The following is a 16342-nucleotide window of genomic DNA, read 5'->3' on the forward strand; positions in this document are numbered from 1 at the left end:
CATGGGACAGCGTCCTTAGAGACCAGGCAGGCCAAGGCTCTCAGACTCACAAGGTGTGGGCCAGACTGGGAACATACACAAAGGAAGTGGGCTGAGTGTCAGACCTAGTGGTTAAGACAGCATCACATGGGAACAGCAGGGTCTGTGTCCAGTCATTCAACCTGAACATTAACCAAGACACACCACCCAAATCAGCTTGTCGGTGGGCTCCTCAGCCCTCAGTCCCATTGCTGCCCATGGGAGCGGGGACCTAGGGCAAAGGCCCACCACCTCCTCATGCCGCTGTGGCCCTTGGCAGGCCTCCTAGGGCGTCCCCAGGTATGAGGGGTCCCAGGCGGGAGCCGCTGTCATCCTGGAAAGACGCTGAAGGCGCTAGGTCAGGAAAGCCCCAGAGGCCTGGTGCCTGGACCTCAGCACTGCCCGGGCCCACCCAGGCCTTACCTTTGACCAGGGTATGCTTGTCCGTGGGCGAGGAGCGAGCCAGCACCCGCAGCTTTGGCCAGATCTTATCGATCCGCTCCTGCTCAATCTGGAAAGGGACGGGGGAGGGGCAGGTGAGTGGGGCTGAGGAGAGAAACCGAGGCCCAGATAAGGGAGGGGACTTGCCTAGACCACTGGGCTCTGAGCGGCACACTGGCTGGCTACCATGCACGCCCGTGCCTCCTGGGCCCCCGTCCGGGCCCAACCCTCCGAGGACCCTTTGCGCTGGGCCATGTACCTCCCCTTTCTCGTTGCGGATCCTTCGGTTGAACTCCTTGCCCTCGAGGCACAGGAAGTCCTCCCCGGGGTGGATGATGCCACACTTGATGGCGATGGCCCGCGCTGTGTTGATGTTGTCACCGGTGACCATGCGGACCGTGATGCCTGCTCGCTGGCACTTGCGGATGGCTTCCGGGACCTGGGAGGGAGGGCAGGAGCCATGGAGTGGATGGCACCTTGGGTAGGCCCTCCCTGCCTTCATGGATTCCAGAGCCTGTTCACAGGCGGCACCACAATAAGGGGTCTAGATGACTGGGAGACCCTCATGGCACGCAGACCATCTCCTCCCTTCCTGTGCCCATGGCAGGCATTGCTAATCGATCCCAGCACACTCTGATTAAACCCAGATGTGGTCTCACAATTCTTTTCTGCAGTGTCCCTGACAGCCATCACCTATCGAGAGTGACGGGGCATCCTAAGATAACACCATTGACTATTCTGACCTGGACAAGAACTTTAAGAAACACTGCAGTAAACACCCTCTTGGATATGGTCCCAGGCAGGAGTACAGAACACTGCATTACTGCACAGGATATTGTCCCTGCTTTATCCACATGCACATTTCCTGCAAATGCAATGTTAAATATGTTTGTGTACTTTGGGTTTTTTTGGAGGGGGGCTGGGCAGGGGAAGAACATTGCATTTTAGGGCATATTATTTACATAGTGTTACACTGCCTTAGATAAATGCAAATAACTAGGCTTCATGTAAAACATGACATGTCCCTGGGAGAATAAGGACTTCCTACTGCCCTTGTTGTAATGATAGACTGACGTCTGGACCAATTCGGACAGAGCAGGCCCAGCCAACCAGGAGCCAGCAAGTCCCCCAACTCTGACCTCTAATCCCCACTCCACCCCCACTCCCCACCCCACCTATGCAGAGCTCTGGATCTGTCTAGCAATTAGGATGCAAAAGCCAGCCTGGGAGCTTCCCCGGTGGTCCAGTGGTTAAGAATCTGCCTTGTAATGCAGGGGTCATGGGTTCGATTCCTGCCTGCCTCTTTGCGACTCCATGGACTGTAGCCCACCAGGCTCCTCTGTCCATGGGATTTCCCAGGCAAGGGATCTAGAGTAGGCGGCCATTTCCTCCTCCAGGGGATCTTCCCAACCCAGGGATTGAACCCATGTCTCTGGCATGGGCAGGCGGATTCTTTTCCACTGAGCCACCTGGGAAGCCCCCATCCTGCAGTGGAGGGAGAAACAAACATCCGGGAGAGGCAGGGCCCGGGTCAAGGCTGGGGAGCCTTCTCCAGCTCTCTGAATTCTCTAAGAAGCCCATGGTGACAGGGAGTGCTCTCCGTCCTTTGAAGGGCTGGAGCGGGACACACTGACCAGGGGCCGCCTCTGGGTGTATTCCCAGGGTACGAGGAGGAGCCTTTTGGTGCCCACGCAGAGCTTGGGGCCCTGTGAGCAAGGCCTCTGCTTTGCGCCACGGCACCTGCTCACGTGAGCAGATGTGACCTCTTTTTACAGAGCTGGAGGGAGTGGGGATGTGGGAGGTCCGAGATCCCGTTTACATAATTTACTGATGTCCTCACGACGGCTGTAACCCGGCTGCGGCCCCCCGCTGTCTCCTGCCCCAGAGGACACGAAAGAGCCACTGTTCTTTGGGGAAAACATACCTTCATCTGTTTCCTGCCCCAAAAGGAGTAATTTAGGTTTTGTTGCTTCAGAGGCACTTGGAGTTGGAAGGGACTCTAGGTGGTGACTCTGACCCTCTGCTAATTCCCTAGATCCCCTCCCAGGCATCCCCTCTGCTTACATGCCTCTGTTGACAGGGCGCTCACCCCTTCTAAGGCTGACTGCCCCATGGTAGAGCAAGTCTATCGTATCCTTTCACATAATCCTTTTTTCAGATAAAAGAGCGGTTACAGACTCCAGTATTCTTGCCCGGGAAATCTCATGGACAAAGAAACCTGGTCAGCTACAGTCCATGGGGTTGCAAAAGAGTCAGATACAAACAACTGAGTGACTAAATAATAACTCTGGGTCAGACCCACTCTCTTGTACAGAGATAGACTCTTTAGTAAAGATCTGTACAGAGGGCTCGGGGAGCACAGAGGAGGACACTGCTGCTTAAGAAGGACGTGTGTGGGGAGGAGAAATCTGGGAGAGCTTCCGGAGGAGGGGATGCTCAAACTGCCTCTTTTTAGCCAACACTAACTAAGGCTTGGATGCCTGGCTCTGTGCCCATGCTGGGGCTGCAGAGACCACCACTTCATTGTGGTCCTGGCTTCAGAGAACTGCCCATGAGGTGCGCAGGCAGAGAAAGGGAGGATGCTGCAGACACTGCTGCAGATGATCTGAGGGGACCTGACACCCAGGGAGGATGAGAGGTAGGGGCTTGCTGGTAACTATGGAGCCGGAGACGGGCTGGAGGCCCAGAGGTCTGGGACCCAGGGCCTCGCTCCTTCAGGCCTGGAAAGCCATGGCAAGTTCTGAACTGGGAATGAGGTGATGGGTACCACGTTTTAGAAGGACTTCTGCTTTCAAGATGGTCTCAGGGAGCTGAAATTTTCCTGAGTGTAATCCCTACCATCTGAGCTTCACCCCAACAAGCCAGACTGGGACAAAAGGAGGAGGTTAATTCTTATGGCCCCCACACTTTTCTCTGTGCAGTGGAGGCACCTCTGCTTTGGGGAGAGACGGCTCAGGGACCAAAAGGCTGAGCTGGGCTTTGCCCAGGCTCCCCGTTGAGCCTTGGTTTCCTCATCTATAAAATGGGATGGTAGTTTCCACCCTTCACTGCTGCTGCAGAAATCTGTGACCTGCAAATGGCACCAAGCTCAGGGCCAGTGCCTGCTGGTGATGATGGGGTGGGGGAAGCTGGCGAGATACCTCACCCCAGGTGTCCTTGTCTGCTCTTTCTGCTCCAGAGGGGTGAAGGGGGTGCAGAGCGGGGGTGCAGATGTGGGGGTGGGGTGCCGCGGGCACCTGGAGCACACATGGGAACAGGTGCTTGGGGTGGTGGGATAGGGTGGGCACCGCACCACGGCTTTTGGGTCAGGTATATTAGGAGTCTTTGACCTGCCTTGACTGGGGGCGGAGACCGGGGACAGATCTGGAAACCCCTGGGCACTGCGAGATATACTCTGCTTCCTTTCTGAGCAGTGCCCCCTACACTGGACATCCTTGCCGTGTTCAGTCCTGTCTGGTTTCACGCTCTCATGCACCAAGCAAGCATCTACACTTTCCCTCACCCTTCATTTCATTAGGCTGTGGGTCTGCGGGCAGGGGCTGCCGGCTGCTCAGAACCCTCGCTGAGGCCTGGGCACAGGGCAGGCGCTCAGTCAGTGAGGGTTATCATGAAACACCTCTGCGCTCAAGTCCCTCGATGGCTGACCCACGTGAGAGAGGATATGGACGGGCACGTGCAAACCCTCCCAATTCAGCTCCAAGCTCCCTTCTCAACCTGTTCTCTCATAAACTCAACCTGAGGGGGACTTCTATGGTGGTCCAGTGGTTAAGACTTGGCCTTCCAATGCAAGTGGTGTGGGTTCAATCTCTGGTTGGGGAACTAGGATCCCACATGCCTCGTGGCCAAAAAAAAAAAACCACCCCCAATCATAAAACAGAACCAATATTGTAACAATCAATAAAGACCTTAAAAATGGTCTACCTAAAAAAAGATTTTTTTTTAAAAAAGGAAAAGCAACCCATCTGGGGTTTTCAAGAGTCTCCAAACACCCAGCATCCCATCCCACCTCCTTGCCTCTGCCTGTGTGGTCCCGTCCAGCAAGGACTACCCTCTCTCCCTGAATCTCTGTGCCCACGGATCTTTGCCATCCTGCACATGAAACGTTCTCCACTCAGGAGCCATCCTTGGCCCCTCCAACTCAATGCGCTGCCTTCTGCAGCTGCTTAGCCCTTCCTTTTAACACCTCACTCGTTCATTTATGCGACGCACAGCTAAGGAACATCTAACTGTTCTGGGCAGGGAGGATGCAGAGAGGATAAAGACTCAAGCCCCAGAGGCATCAGTCTGGTTGAAATGTGCTTTCCCCATAGATACAATAGCTGTAAAAAAAAAAAAAAATTCCTTCTTCCACTAAAATTATCCTCGATATTTCTCGCTGAGGAAAACCAGCCAGGAAACGGGCGCTTCCTGTTTTCATTAAATAAAGGCTTTAAAACATCTGTTGTTTCTGGTGACAGCAGTCGTCTGTGACTCCAAGGGCTCCAAACGCCCCCGGATAACACGGCAAATCTCCAGCCGTGGCTCTCCTGACGGCTTTATCCTCACTGGCTTCCATCAGCCTTGGAAAATGTACTGCAGTTATGTCTTGGGGGTGGGAGTCGGGTGGTTGGCAAGCCTGTTTCAACCTCTGCTGTCCTTTGTCTTTTCAAGGGAGGAAGGTAATGAGAGTTTCTCCCCCTGACAGATGGGGAAACTGAGGGACACAGAGTTTCCTTTCCTGCAGCAGCTGCACACGAATCTGACCAGGCTTGTAGGACCCTAGATGTGGTCCAGGTGGGGCCCTTCACTCTGGCCGGCCTCACGGCTGTCCTGGGAACTTTCACAAACATTCTCCCTGTAGGCAGAGACACTCCTCCCAAAGGTTAGGGTGAGGGCTTCCCAGGAGGAGCTAGTGGTAAAGAACCCGCCTGCCGATGCAGGAGGCATAAGAGACGTGAGTTTGATCCCTGGGTGGGGAAGATCCCCTGGAGGAGGGCACGGCAACCCACTCCAGTATTCTTGCCTGGGAAATCCCATGGACAGAGGAGCCTGGTGGGCTACAGTCCATGGGGTTGCAAAGAGTTGGAGATGACTGGAGTGACTGAGCATGCACGCACGTGACCCTAACCTGAGACACCAGTGACCGTGGCTGCCTTTGTGGTGGGGACTGCAGGTCTGGGGCTGGCATGGGGGCTACTTCACCCTGTTCGTGGCATTGAACCTGTTGAATTTGCTTCCATAAATCACCTAGCCTAAAGTACCCAGATAAATCAAAACCCATACTTGCTGGTTTCCTCAGGCCCTGAGTCTCATCCCCGCCTCATGGGAGATGCTGAGTCAACAGGTGAAGAGATTCAACACTTTCACTAGCATCGCCAGTAATCCCGTCGTGCCCCTCACATGTGGACGTCTAACTTCCTCATTGTTCAGGTGGGGAAACTGAGGCCCGGGGCAGCGATGTACAGGAGGTCTTATGGGAGGAGAAGCAGGGGCGGGATGAGAACCCACTTCCCTCCAGTAAGCCCCCTCCTTGCAGCACAATTCTAGCTTCTAAATTCACATCCCAGGGTGAGCCCTGGGGAGACAGAGGTCGCCACAGGATGTGTTGACTGAGGGTAAGCCTCCCAGGCTGCTGGCTCAGATGGGGACCTGGGGAGTCCCCAGGCCAACCGCTCATTTTACAGATGAGGGGACTGAGGCACGAAGCGGAGAAGTGGCTTGCTAGTGGCCGAGCTGGGGCTGGGATCAGGCCCCCTTTCTCCAGTGCGGGCCGACCGTGCACCCAGCCCTGCGGGGTGGACAGCGTGCATGCTAAGTAGCTTCAGCTGCACTCGATGTTTTGCGACATGGACTGTAGCCCGCCAGGCTCCTCTGTCCATGGGATTTCCCAGGCAAGAATACCGGAGTGGGTTGCATGCCCTCCTCCAGGGGATCTTCTCAAACATAGGGATCGAACCTGAGTCTCTTAGGTCTCCTGCATTGGCAGGTGGGTTCTTTACCACTGGCGTCAACCTGGGAAGCCCACACTCCCTCCCAGTGTCTGCGCCTAAAGCCAGCTTCTCTGGATATTTTTCATGTCAACAGAAAACAGCAGGGACTCCGCTCAGCCCTCTCAGGCCCTCTCTCCTCTTCTCAGCCCCCTGACCCACAGCTACCTGCCCTCTCATTTTTGTGGCCTCCAGGAGGAGGCTCCAGGCAGGAGACCTGGATTCACTCAGCGAGACTGTGGGCCCCTCACTGGCCCTGCTTGGGTCTCCGTGTTTCTTCTGCAAATTGGGAGTGTGGGAAGGTGTCTGGACTAGATCAGCCTTTCAGACCTTGAGTCCTGCCCCTTTAGTGGATTGTGAAATCAGTTCTGTGGGTGGTGACCAGTGTTTAAAAAAATAAAGGAAGAGATAGGAGAGAACAGAAAATACTTTAGTGCATCACATTACTCTGAGAGTCATATTTTGGTTTAGTGTGTGTGTTTGCTGAGTCTTGACATAAAATACATTTCTCACCACTGAGGGTCACAACCAGGAAACAGCATATTGTGTGTGCAATGCTGCTTTCCACCCTGCTTCAGGGTGACAAGGCAGGAGCTCGGGCATGGGGGTTGGAGGGGGCTCTGGGGACGGGAAAGCCCGGGGAGCCGCAGGCCAGCTTCGTGCACTGTGCATCTCAGTCGCCTGTAAGGGTATAACACATCACAGCAAAGCCCAATCCCATTAGTAGCTGGTAATGAACGGGCACTCCCCCAGGGAGACTGGTAAATGGCAGTGTGTCCAGGGAGAGGTACAGGCTGTAGGCAAAAGCGTACGGCTCTGGTGCTAAGCCCCGGGGGCACTAACTGCCTTTGCTGTTTTAGGCTCTGGGTGGGAGGAAGGAGGCATGTGTGTGTGTGTTTAGAATACTATTCTTATCCCCAGTCTTTGGTTGAGGAAATGGAGGCTCAGAGACGTTATGTAACTGGCCCAGGGTCACACAGCTGAGGGACTCAGAAGCCCAGGTCTGTCTGATGCCCAAACTCACAGTTTTGACCCATCTCCCTGTTGCCTAAATGCGAAAGGCCACGTCTGTGACCTTTAGGTTTCACTTGGTCTTTAGAGTGCAGAATCTTACAACACAGAGGCCAGGAGCTTGGAATTCAGCTGGGGATTTGCAGGGTTGGGGGGCAGGAGCTTCTTTGTTCCCTTTCACTTGAAAGAAGGGGACATGGAGGCTCCAAGAAGAGCAGGGAACAGCCAGAGACGCCCCCGAGGATGGTGACAGGGTAAGTGGGGCACCCTGAAGTTGCCCTCGGTGGAGGAAGGTGGCCCCGAGACAGGCTGCAGCCTGGGACCCTTTACTGCAGGGCTAGCACCTAGGCAGGCATCTCCTCAAGCAACAGAATATAATGAAACCATAAGGGGACTTCCCTGGTGGTCCAGTGGTTATGAATTTGCCTGCCAATGCAGGGCACCCTGGTTTGATCCCTGGTCCAGGAAGATTCCATGTGCCACGGGACCACTAAGCCCGTTTGCCACAACTACTGAGCCCACGTGCCTAGAGCCCGTCCTCCACAAGCAGAGAAGCCCCCACAATGAGAGGCCTGCACGCCACAACTGGAGAGTAAGCCCTGCTTGCACACAACCAGAGAAAAGCCTGCACGCAGCCATGAAGATCCAGGGCAGCCAAAAATAAATAAAACAAATTAAAAAGAAACTATAAGGGACAACAAATGACTGCATGCATGCCCAGTTGGGGCAAATTATAGACAACAAGATACAAAAAAGACCAGGAGAACCCTATTGCCACTTGGAAGAGTTGGGAGCAAAAGCAGAGTGCTGTGCATGCGCTCTGTTCACAAGACCACCCACGGGGTGGGTGATCCCCTAAAGAAACCTGTTACTTGTTCTTGCTCCCCCCTGCTGCAGCAGGGGCCCCAACAAAGCCTTGCCTGAATGCCTTGTCTGGCCTCATATCAATTTCTATTGATTAAGCGGGCCGAGAACCCTGGTCTGTAACACTCCCAAGGGGCCATCACCAAATCCCACAATCAAAGCCCTTCCAGGCCCAGCAGTTGCGTTAGTCCTCAAGGAAGCAGAGGCCGTCCCCTCCTGTGTCCTGCCCCCACTTTTGGCTCCCAGGGTGAGTGAGTGCACTCTGCCTGCCCACAGTGGTGGATTAGTGATTCAAGGCTGCTCTCTCCTCTTCTCACATCCCCCTTCCAGCTTGGGCAGCCCAACTGATCACGCACTTCCCGTCTTCCCCCAACCCTGCAAATCTCCAGCTGAATTCAGATTCAGCTAAAGAAGACGGAAGACCCACTGTATCAGCCGAGCGCCCCGACAGATGCACGTGTTACATCACTTCCCTCAGCCTTTGTGGGGAGGGGACACGGTCATGCCTCCTCCTTCCCTTCGGCTTGAGAATGTGACCTTCAGTTAACTTTCCCGCTCTGTTGCCCTGGAAACCTGACGAAGGCAGACTGCCGCTGCATCACTAGGGAAAACTAACTGGGAACCTCGGTCTGCATGCAGAGAACTCTAAACTGCTGACGGGGATGCCCACGTTTGGGGTCTTCTTGAGTGCGGTGACCTTTGTTAGTGGGCATCTCCTTTGCAGGGACCTTGGAATTGGGGCCTGTGGATTTTTGACAGGAAATCCTGACTCCTCTGAGGCTTCCAGGGTAAGGCAGACCCCACGCCTGTCCCCGGAGCCCCGGAGAGAAGGTCTCTGGGTGATCGAGTGGACTGTTCCAGGACAGACCCCATGGCAGAGCGACGCTGCCTGCCAGGCTGTGGGCTCTGCCCCGGGGCCCGAGCAGACATGTGTGGCTTCGCTGGTCTCAGCAGTCTGAAAGTGTAGGAGAAGGTCCAGAGGAGACCAGCGGGCCTTGCAGGGACACTGAGGCTCAGAGCGGTCAGGCAGCGTATGCCAGGTCGCCCGGCAGCAGGCTGGATGCCCCGCCTCGCCCCCTCCCCAGGGTGCTATGGTGGGGCACCTACCTCGGGCCGCACGGGATCCTCGATGCCCACCACGCAGATGCAGGTGAGCTCATTGAGGATGTCGTTCTCATTGTCCCAGTCGGGCTCAGGGCTGCTGGGGAAGTCGCGGTAAGCCACGCAGATGGTGCGGAGCCCGTCGCAGGCCATGGGCTCGATCACCTTCTTCACCATCTCGTCCCGGTCGCGGGGCCGGAAGACCCGAGGCTCACCTGCCCCGTTGAGGATTTTGCAGCACCTGGAGGAGGTGGGAGAGGGGTCGGTAAGGTGCAGCCAAAGGCCCAAGGACGCTCCTGCCGATGGGCTCGGAGCACACCCCCACATCCCAAGTGACGCCCCGCACTGGCCGGGGTCGGTCATCCAGGGCCCGTCCAGTCCCTCTCCCATAACGCTTGGGATGGTCCTGGCCACTGGGCCCCAGGCAGGTTTGAAATCCATTGTTGCTGATTGCTGCTTCAGTCGTGTCTGACTCTGTGCGACTCTATCGACTGTAGCCTGTGAGGCTCCTCTGTCCATGGGATTCTTCAGGCAAGAATACTGGAGTGGGTTGCCATGCCTTCCTCCAGGGGAACTTCCCGACCCAAGAATTGAACTTGGATCTCCTGCATTGCAGGCAGATTCTTTACCAGCTTGGCTACCAGGGAAGAACTTGAAATCAGGACCAACTAAAAAGAAATCAGGTGGCCTGGTTACTGTATCTGCCCTCAGGCCATCCACCAAGAGCCTATCTACTTTGTTTCATTTTCACAAGATATCATCTGAAAAGGCAGTTTCACAGCTAAAATGGTTTTCAGAGGGCATAAAACCTAGGTGAGGGGTTTCTGACCCCACCGGTCACATCAAGATGGCTCGGGGGAGCACTGAACAAATCCCCACCTTTGAGCCTCAGGTCAGAGGTTCCAATTCAGTTTGTCTGGGGCGAGTCCAGGAATCAGCGTTTGGGGAAATCTCCTTGGTGCTATTCCAATGTGTAACAAGGGTTGATTCCCCTTCAAGGTACAAATGGGAAAACGGGTACAGCGAGGGGGCCTGACTTGCTTAGTTCTCCGAGTTTATTTCTGACACCTGGAGTCAGATGAGACTGGCTAACAATGAAAATTGTGTTGTCAACCAACTCCACACTCAGAGAAGTGACAGGAGGGGGCTCCAAGGGTGATAATAGGGAGAATTTCCTGATGAGACAGTGACTTAGCGAGGAAAGGGAGAACTCTCTGCATGAACATTTAAGAGGTTGTTCAGTCGCTCAGTTGTGTCCAACTCTTTGTGACCCCATGGACTGCAGCACACAGGCTTCCCTGTCCCTCACCCTCTCCCAGAGTTTGCTCAAACTCATGTCCATTGAGTCGATGATGCCATCCAACCATCTCATCATCTGTCGCCCCCTTCTCCTCCTGCCCTCCCTCTGTCCAAGCCCCAGTGTGTTTTCCATTTAAGAGGAAATAGCAGCAAAAGCTGGAGAAGGCAATGGCACCCCACTCCAGTACTCTTGCCAGGGAAATCCCATGGACAGAGGAGTCTGATGGGCTGCAGTCCATGGGGTCACTAAGAGTCGGACACGACTGAGCGACTTCACTTTCACTTTTCACTTTCATGCATTGGAGAAGGCAATGGCAACCCACTCCAGTGTTCTTGCCTGGAGAATCCCAGGGACGGGGGAGCCTGGTGGGCTGCCGTCTATGGGGTCGCACAGAGTCGGACACGACTGAAGTGACTTAGCAGCAGCAGCAGCAGCAGCAGCAGCAAAAGCCCTGGGCGCCCCGGACCCGCCCACAGCCCCGCCCCCGGCCTGCGCCAGGCCCCTGCGTAGACCGCGGCTCCCTTACTTCTTGAGCACGATCTCCGAAGCGCCCTTGCTGTACATGCGGAAGCTCTCGTCCGGCAGCTTGATGACGGTGCTCATGGACTTCCGCACGGAGTTGAAGGTGTAGACCTTGTACAGCTTCTCCTCGGGCATCTGAGCGCGCACGGGCTCGTAGTCTTGCTTCAGGTCCAGCACAAAGCCCAGCAGGCCGCACTCCGTCTTGTTGCCCACCTGCCGGGGCAGGGCGCCCTCCTTCTCCGGGGGCTGAGGGGAGAGGCAGGGGGGCTCACTGGGATGGCCACCTGGGCACTACAGGGCGGCGGGGCTGGGTGGGGCTGCTCCTACGCGCTCCCGCACTTGGGCCTCTGCATCCCACCTCTTGGATGATGGGAATTAACCAAGATCGGCTTTTTAAGACTTAGGATTTCAAACATAAATTGGTGACAGAATAAAAAGAAAATTGTGCGCAGACCACCCAGCTCTGCAGAACCTGAGGCCTTGTTCGCTTCAGATTTTTCTTTTTTTTTTTTTTTTTAAGAAGTCAAGCCTAACAGATAAAGTTGAATCCCCCATGTACCCCTCTGCATCTGTATAACCCACTCCTTGTCCCACAAGGAAACTCTTAAATTGGGTATTCATCCTTGCCCTCTGTGTTTTAACTTTTTGTTTCGAGATTCATGCTAGATTCACAGACAAGAAATTATACAGAGAGGTGTCATATGCCCTTCATCCTGTTTCCCCAAGTGCTCACTTCCTGAGCGACTGGACCACGAGAACACAACCAAGGTGTTGACGATGATAGAACCGACCCGGCGGGATTCAGATCTCACCAGTATTAAAGCACTTCTAGGGACGGGGGAGCCTGGTGGGCTGCCATCTATGGGGTCGCACAGAGTCGGACACGACTGAAGTGACTTAGCAGCATGTGTGTTTAGGTCTGAACAACGGCATCACGTGTAGATTCCTGTGACAATCATCATCAAGGTGCACAACTGTTCATCACAACACTCCCCTGTGCCATTGTTTTTTTTTTTTTGAGATAACCATTGTAAAAAATTTAGTGTCTTTTTCTATGTGGATATAAATTTTAATAAAATTTAAATTTCACTGTCTATGGTTTGTTTTCCTAATTTATTATAATGAATTTTTACTGGAGTCTAGTTACTTAACAATGCCATGTTAGTTTCTGCTGGACAGCAAAGTGAATCAGCTATACGTATACTTGTGATTATTGTTATTTAGTGGCTAAGTCCTGTCTGACTCCTTGTGAAGCCGTGCACTGTAGCCCGCCAGGCTCCTCTGTCCATGGGATTTCCCAGGCAAGAATACTGGAGTGGGCTGCTGTTTCCTTCTCCAGGGGATCTTCCGTATACATACATTCCCTCTTTTTCAACTTCCTTCCCATTTAGGTGACCACAGAGCCCTGAGTGGGGTTCCCTGTGCCATACAGCAGGTTCTCACCAGGTATCTATTTTGTGCGTAGATCAACAGCGTAGATATGTCAATCCCAGTCTCCCGATTCTTCCCACTCCCTGCCCCCTTGGTGTCCATATATTTGTTTTCTACGTCTGTGTCTCTATTTCTGCTTTGCAAATAAGATCATCTATACCATTTTTCCAGATTCCACATACATGCATTAATCCATATTTTCTGACTCACTTCCCATGCTGCCCTTTCATGACTGTGGTCATCTCTCTCCCTTCCCCCTCCCTACCCCCTGGCAACACCTAATCTGTGCTCCAGCTCCATAATTCTCCCATGTTGTGCAAGTTATATGGATGGAACTGTACAGTATGTAACCTTCAGAGGTTGGCTTCTTTTCACTCAGCACAGTCCCCTGTTGTCCAGGCAAGTTGTTGCATGCCTCAACAGTGTGTTCCTTTTCACGGCTGGGTGCTATTCTATGCTCTGAATGTAACATCCTTTGTGACTTCAGCTGAGGTTGAACCAAACGCAACTGCTAATTTTGTGTCACGGGGCCAACCATTGGCAATTTCACGTAGTTTAACTTACGGTATTATATATGTGCAGTGCTGTTTTACATGTTGCAAAGGTCAGGTAAGGAGGCTGTACACGTTCTTCTGTAACTTGCTTCATTCTCAAAAACTTTCAGTTTTTGAGTTATCCCCATTTAGGGCACTAGTTTGTTCTTTTTTAAAACTTGGAATATAATTGTTTTACAATGTTGTGTTAGTTTCTGCCATACGTGAACTGAATCAGCTATATGCATACATATATCCCCACTCTCTTGAAATTTCCTCCCACCCCCACCCCCATCCCATCCCTCTTGGTCATCATGGAGCACCGAGTTGAGCTACCCATGCTACATAACAGCTTCTCACTGGCTATTTATTCTACATATAGCAGTGGACATATGTGGATGGATCTAGAGCCTGCTATATAGAGTGACGTTAAGTCAGAAAGAGAAAAACAAGTATTGTATATTAATGCATGTATGTGGAATCTAGAAAAATGGTACCAATGAAGTTATTTGCAGGGCAGGAATGGAGACGCAGACGTCAAGAACAGACATGTAGACACAGCGGGGGAAGAGGAGGTCGGATGAATTGGGGGGTTGCTCCTTTCTAACTGGGCTGCAAGGACACCACAGCCTCTGCCCTGAACCTCGGTGAAACCACCGACCACATCTCCCCAGTGCCTCTCACTTCCTTGCGTGGCTGCCAGGACACAAGCTGTTGTTTCTCCACCCTGTCCCTTCAGCCCTGCAGTTCCTGCCTCCTTTCCCTGCCAGGCAGACTCCCCTCGCCCTTTAAGGACCAGCACAGGTATCTCCTTGTCATTGAAAATGACTTTGTCATCCCCTGAGTAGGAGCTGTATTCTTCCATCCCCTGCCCAGGTTCTCAGGGCCAGCACAGAGCCTGGCACACAGTAGGTATTTACTCATTGCTTGCAAGATGGCTCAATGCAGACCTGCCCTGGGGGCAGGGGGTGAGAGGCACAGGTGGCCAGGTAAGCACAAGGTGCTCCATGTGAGCGCTGACGGCAGCATTAGCAGGTGGCTGTGGGAAGTTCACATGGCAGGTGGGCTCACCTCCCACAGCTGCCCCCCCACCCCGCCCGCCACACATGCAGACCACTTGTATAGAATCAGTGTGCAGCAACCCAGGTGGAGGTGGCTTTGGGAGCAGTGAGAGCCACCATGGACAAATGCAGACCCCAGAGAGGCACTGAAGAGGAACAATGTCTGTGAACATGCTGTGTCCCCCTCCCACCCCACGGGTGGGTCTCTGCAGGTCTCAGACCAGCCTCGCACAGGAGCCCTCCAAACCCTCACTCTCAGCCTCCTTGGTGGTGTTCATATGAGCAGCCAGGTAAGAGGAAGGCAGACCCCAGAGGATGCTGGCATGGATGGGCTGGCAGTGCGGGGGGAAGGATGGCAACAGGACCTGTCCCTGGCCAGCCCCCTCTGCCCCACAGTCAGGGCTCAGGCCCCAGGAGCAGACCTGAGACACGGCGGGTCATGGGCACTGGCCTCGCCATACACAGCCGTGGACCCTGAGTCATCAGCCTCAGGGTCCCCACGTGTCACACGAAAAGGCTGGAGCAAATGATTTCCAGCTGAGAAAAAAAAATCAACCCACTCCTTCAGGTGCATCATGGGCCGTAGTGAAGGATGGCAGAACAAGGCAGAGCTGCGGGTTCCTCTGAGGGTTCTGGGGGCCGTGGGTCCAGCCTGAGAATACCCTCCCTGCTCCATGCCACGTCCGACTAGGTCCCAGCACTGTGGGCCTCGGAAGGCTCCCCACTCCCACACTGTGTGGATGTGACTTGAAAGCAGAAGAATCTGACAAGCTCCCTCTTCCTGATGTTTGGGAAAAGAGACATTAAACACTCCTCTTAGTCTCTGCAGCATGTGGTTATGTGTGCTTTGAAAATTTACATATTTATTTACTTATTTTTTTTTTTTACAATTTTATAATTAACCTTCTGGTGATTTCCAGAGTTTTATGTGTCTTCCACAATGGTTCCCCCCACCCCCTGCTTATGAAAGAAGATGATGATACAGAGGACTGAAATAAAAATGGCTAATTACTTATTTGCCCAAGAGAGCTGAGCAGTTATGCCTGCAAACACACAGCATTTTATTACCCTCTGTGAAATATTTTAATTTTCCCCTAAAAGGATTTCAAACAATGCATTGCTGCAAAAGGCAGGGCTGGCTCCTCCGTAATTCAATTTGTTCCCGTGAACTTGAGCTCTGAAATCGCCTACATGTATTATTAAGAAGTAGGGACTCGCCCCTTTTTTCTTTTGGCATTTTTTTTTTTTTAATCTCAACAAACCCATAGGTTTTGTTATTACTGTAGACTTCCCAAGAGCCTTTGCTCTCCAGGGCTCTAAGTCTGTAAGAGAGTTAAAGCATTGGTTTTGAGGGGCAGCGGGCAGGCCTGGGGGGAAGTGATTTGCTACTGGTCAAAGACCTCCTGCAAAGACTGGTCAAAGGCCTGGGGCTGCCTCCGGTTCCTTTCGTTCCCAATGCAGTGCTGTTTACCGCACATGTCCCTGTATGATCACTAAGCCCTTTGGGGGTGCTGGGTGCAGCTAACTTTGGGTGACCTGGGTGAGCATAACTTTGAGAAGGCAATTCATGCTCCTGTTTTGGGATGCTTGGGAGTGACTGGAGCTCAGACACAAGGAATGATGACCCGAAGAGCAGCAAGTTATAAATGACATCTGAAAAAATGAGATTTAAAAACATATAGCGAGCAGGTACCACCTCACCCCCATGAGGACGCCGTTATCCAAAATAAAATAGGAAACAAGTGTCGGCAAGGATGTGGAGAAACTGGAAACCTTGGTGGGAATGCAGAATGGCGCAGCTACTGTGGAAACCAGCAGGGAGGTCCCTCAAAAATTAAACACGGAATTACCATACAATCCAGCAATTTTACCTCTGGGTATATACCCAAAAGAACTGAAAGCAGAGACTGGAGAAGACATTTGTACACCCACGTTCACTGCAGCGTTGTTCACAGTAGCCAAATAGATGGAAGCAACCCAACTGTGCGTCACAGGTGAGTTGATAAGGAAGATGCGATCTACACACACAGTGGAATGGTATTCAGCCTTAAAAACGAAGGAAACTCTGACACATGTTCCAGCGTGGATGAACCT

The 16342-nt window shown here is 53.1% G+C and overlaps 1 protein-coding gene across 9 annotated transcripts in view; it reads right to left on the bottom strand.

The window, feature by feature from the left end:
• ATP2B2 (ATPase plasma membrane Ca2+ transporting 2) overlaps positions 1-16342 on the bottom strand; it is a 376005-nt gene that overhangs the window by 24331 nt on the left and 335332 nt on the right. For all 9 annotated transcript variants that reach the window (XM_025272341.3, XM_044933835.2, XM_006077475.4 and 6 more), the window contains 4 exons: positions 11228-11469; positions 9408-9642; positions 719-898; positions 442-529 (listed from right to left, as the gene is read on the bottom strand). In XM_025272341.3, the coding sequence (XP_025128126.1) occupies positions 442-529; positions 719-898; positions 9408-9642; positions 11228-11469 (745 nt within the window). The remainder of the gene's footprint in view (positions 1-441; positions 530-718; positions 899-9407; positions 9643-11227; positions 11470-16342) is intronic.

This window comes from Bubalus bubalis, chromosome 21 (genome assembly GCF_019923935.1).
Source record: "Bubalus bubalis isolate 160015118507 breed Murrah chromosome 21, NDDB_SH_1, whole genome shotgun sequence".
Classification (NCBI taxonomy): Eukaryota; Metazoa; Chordata; class Mammalia; order Artiodactyla; family Bovidae; genus Bubalus; species Bubalus bubalis.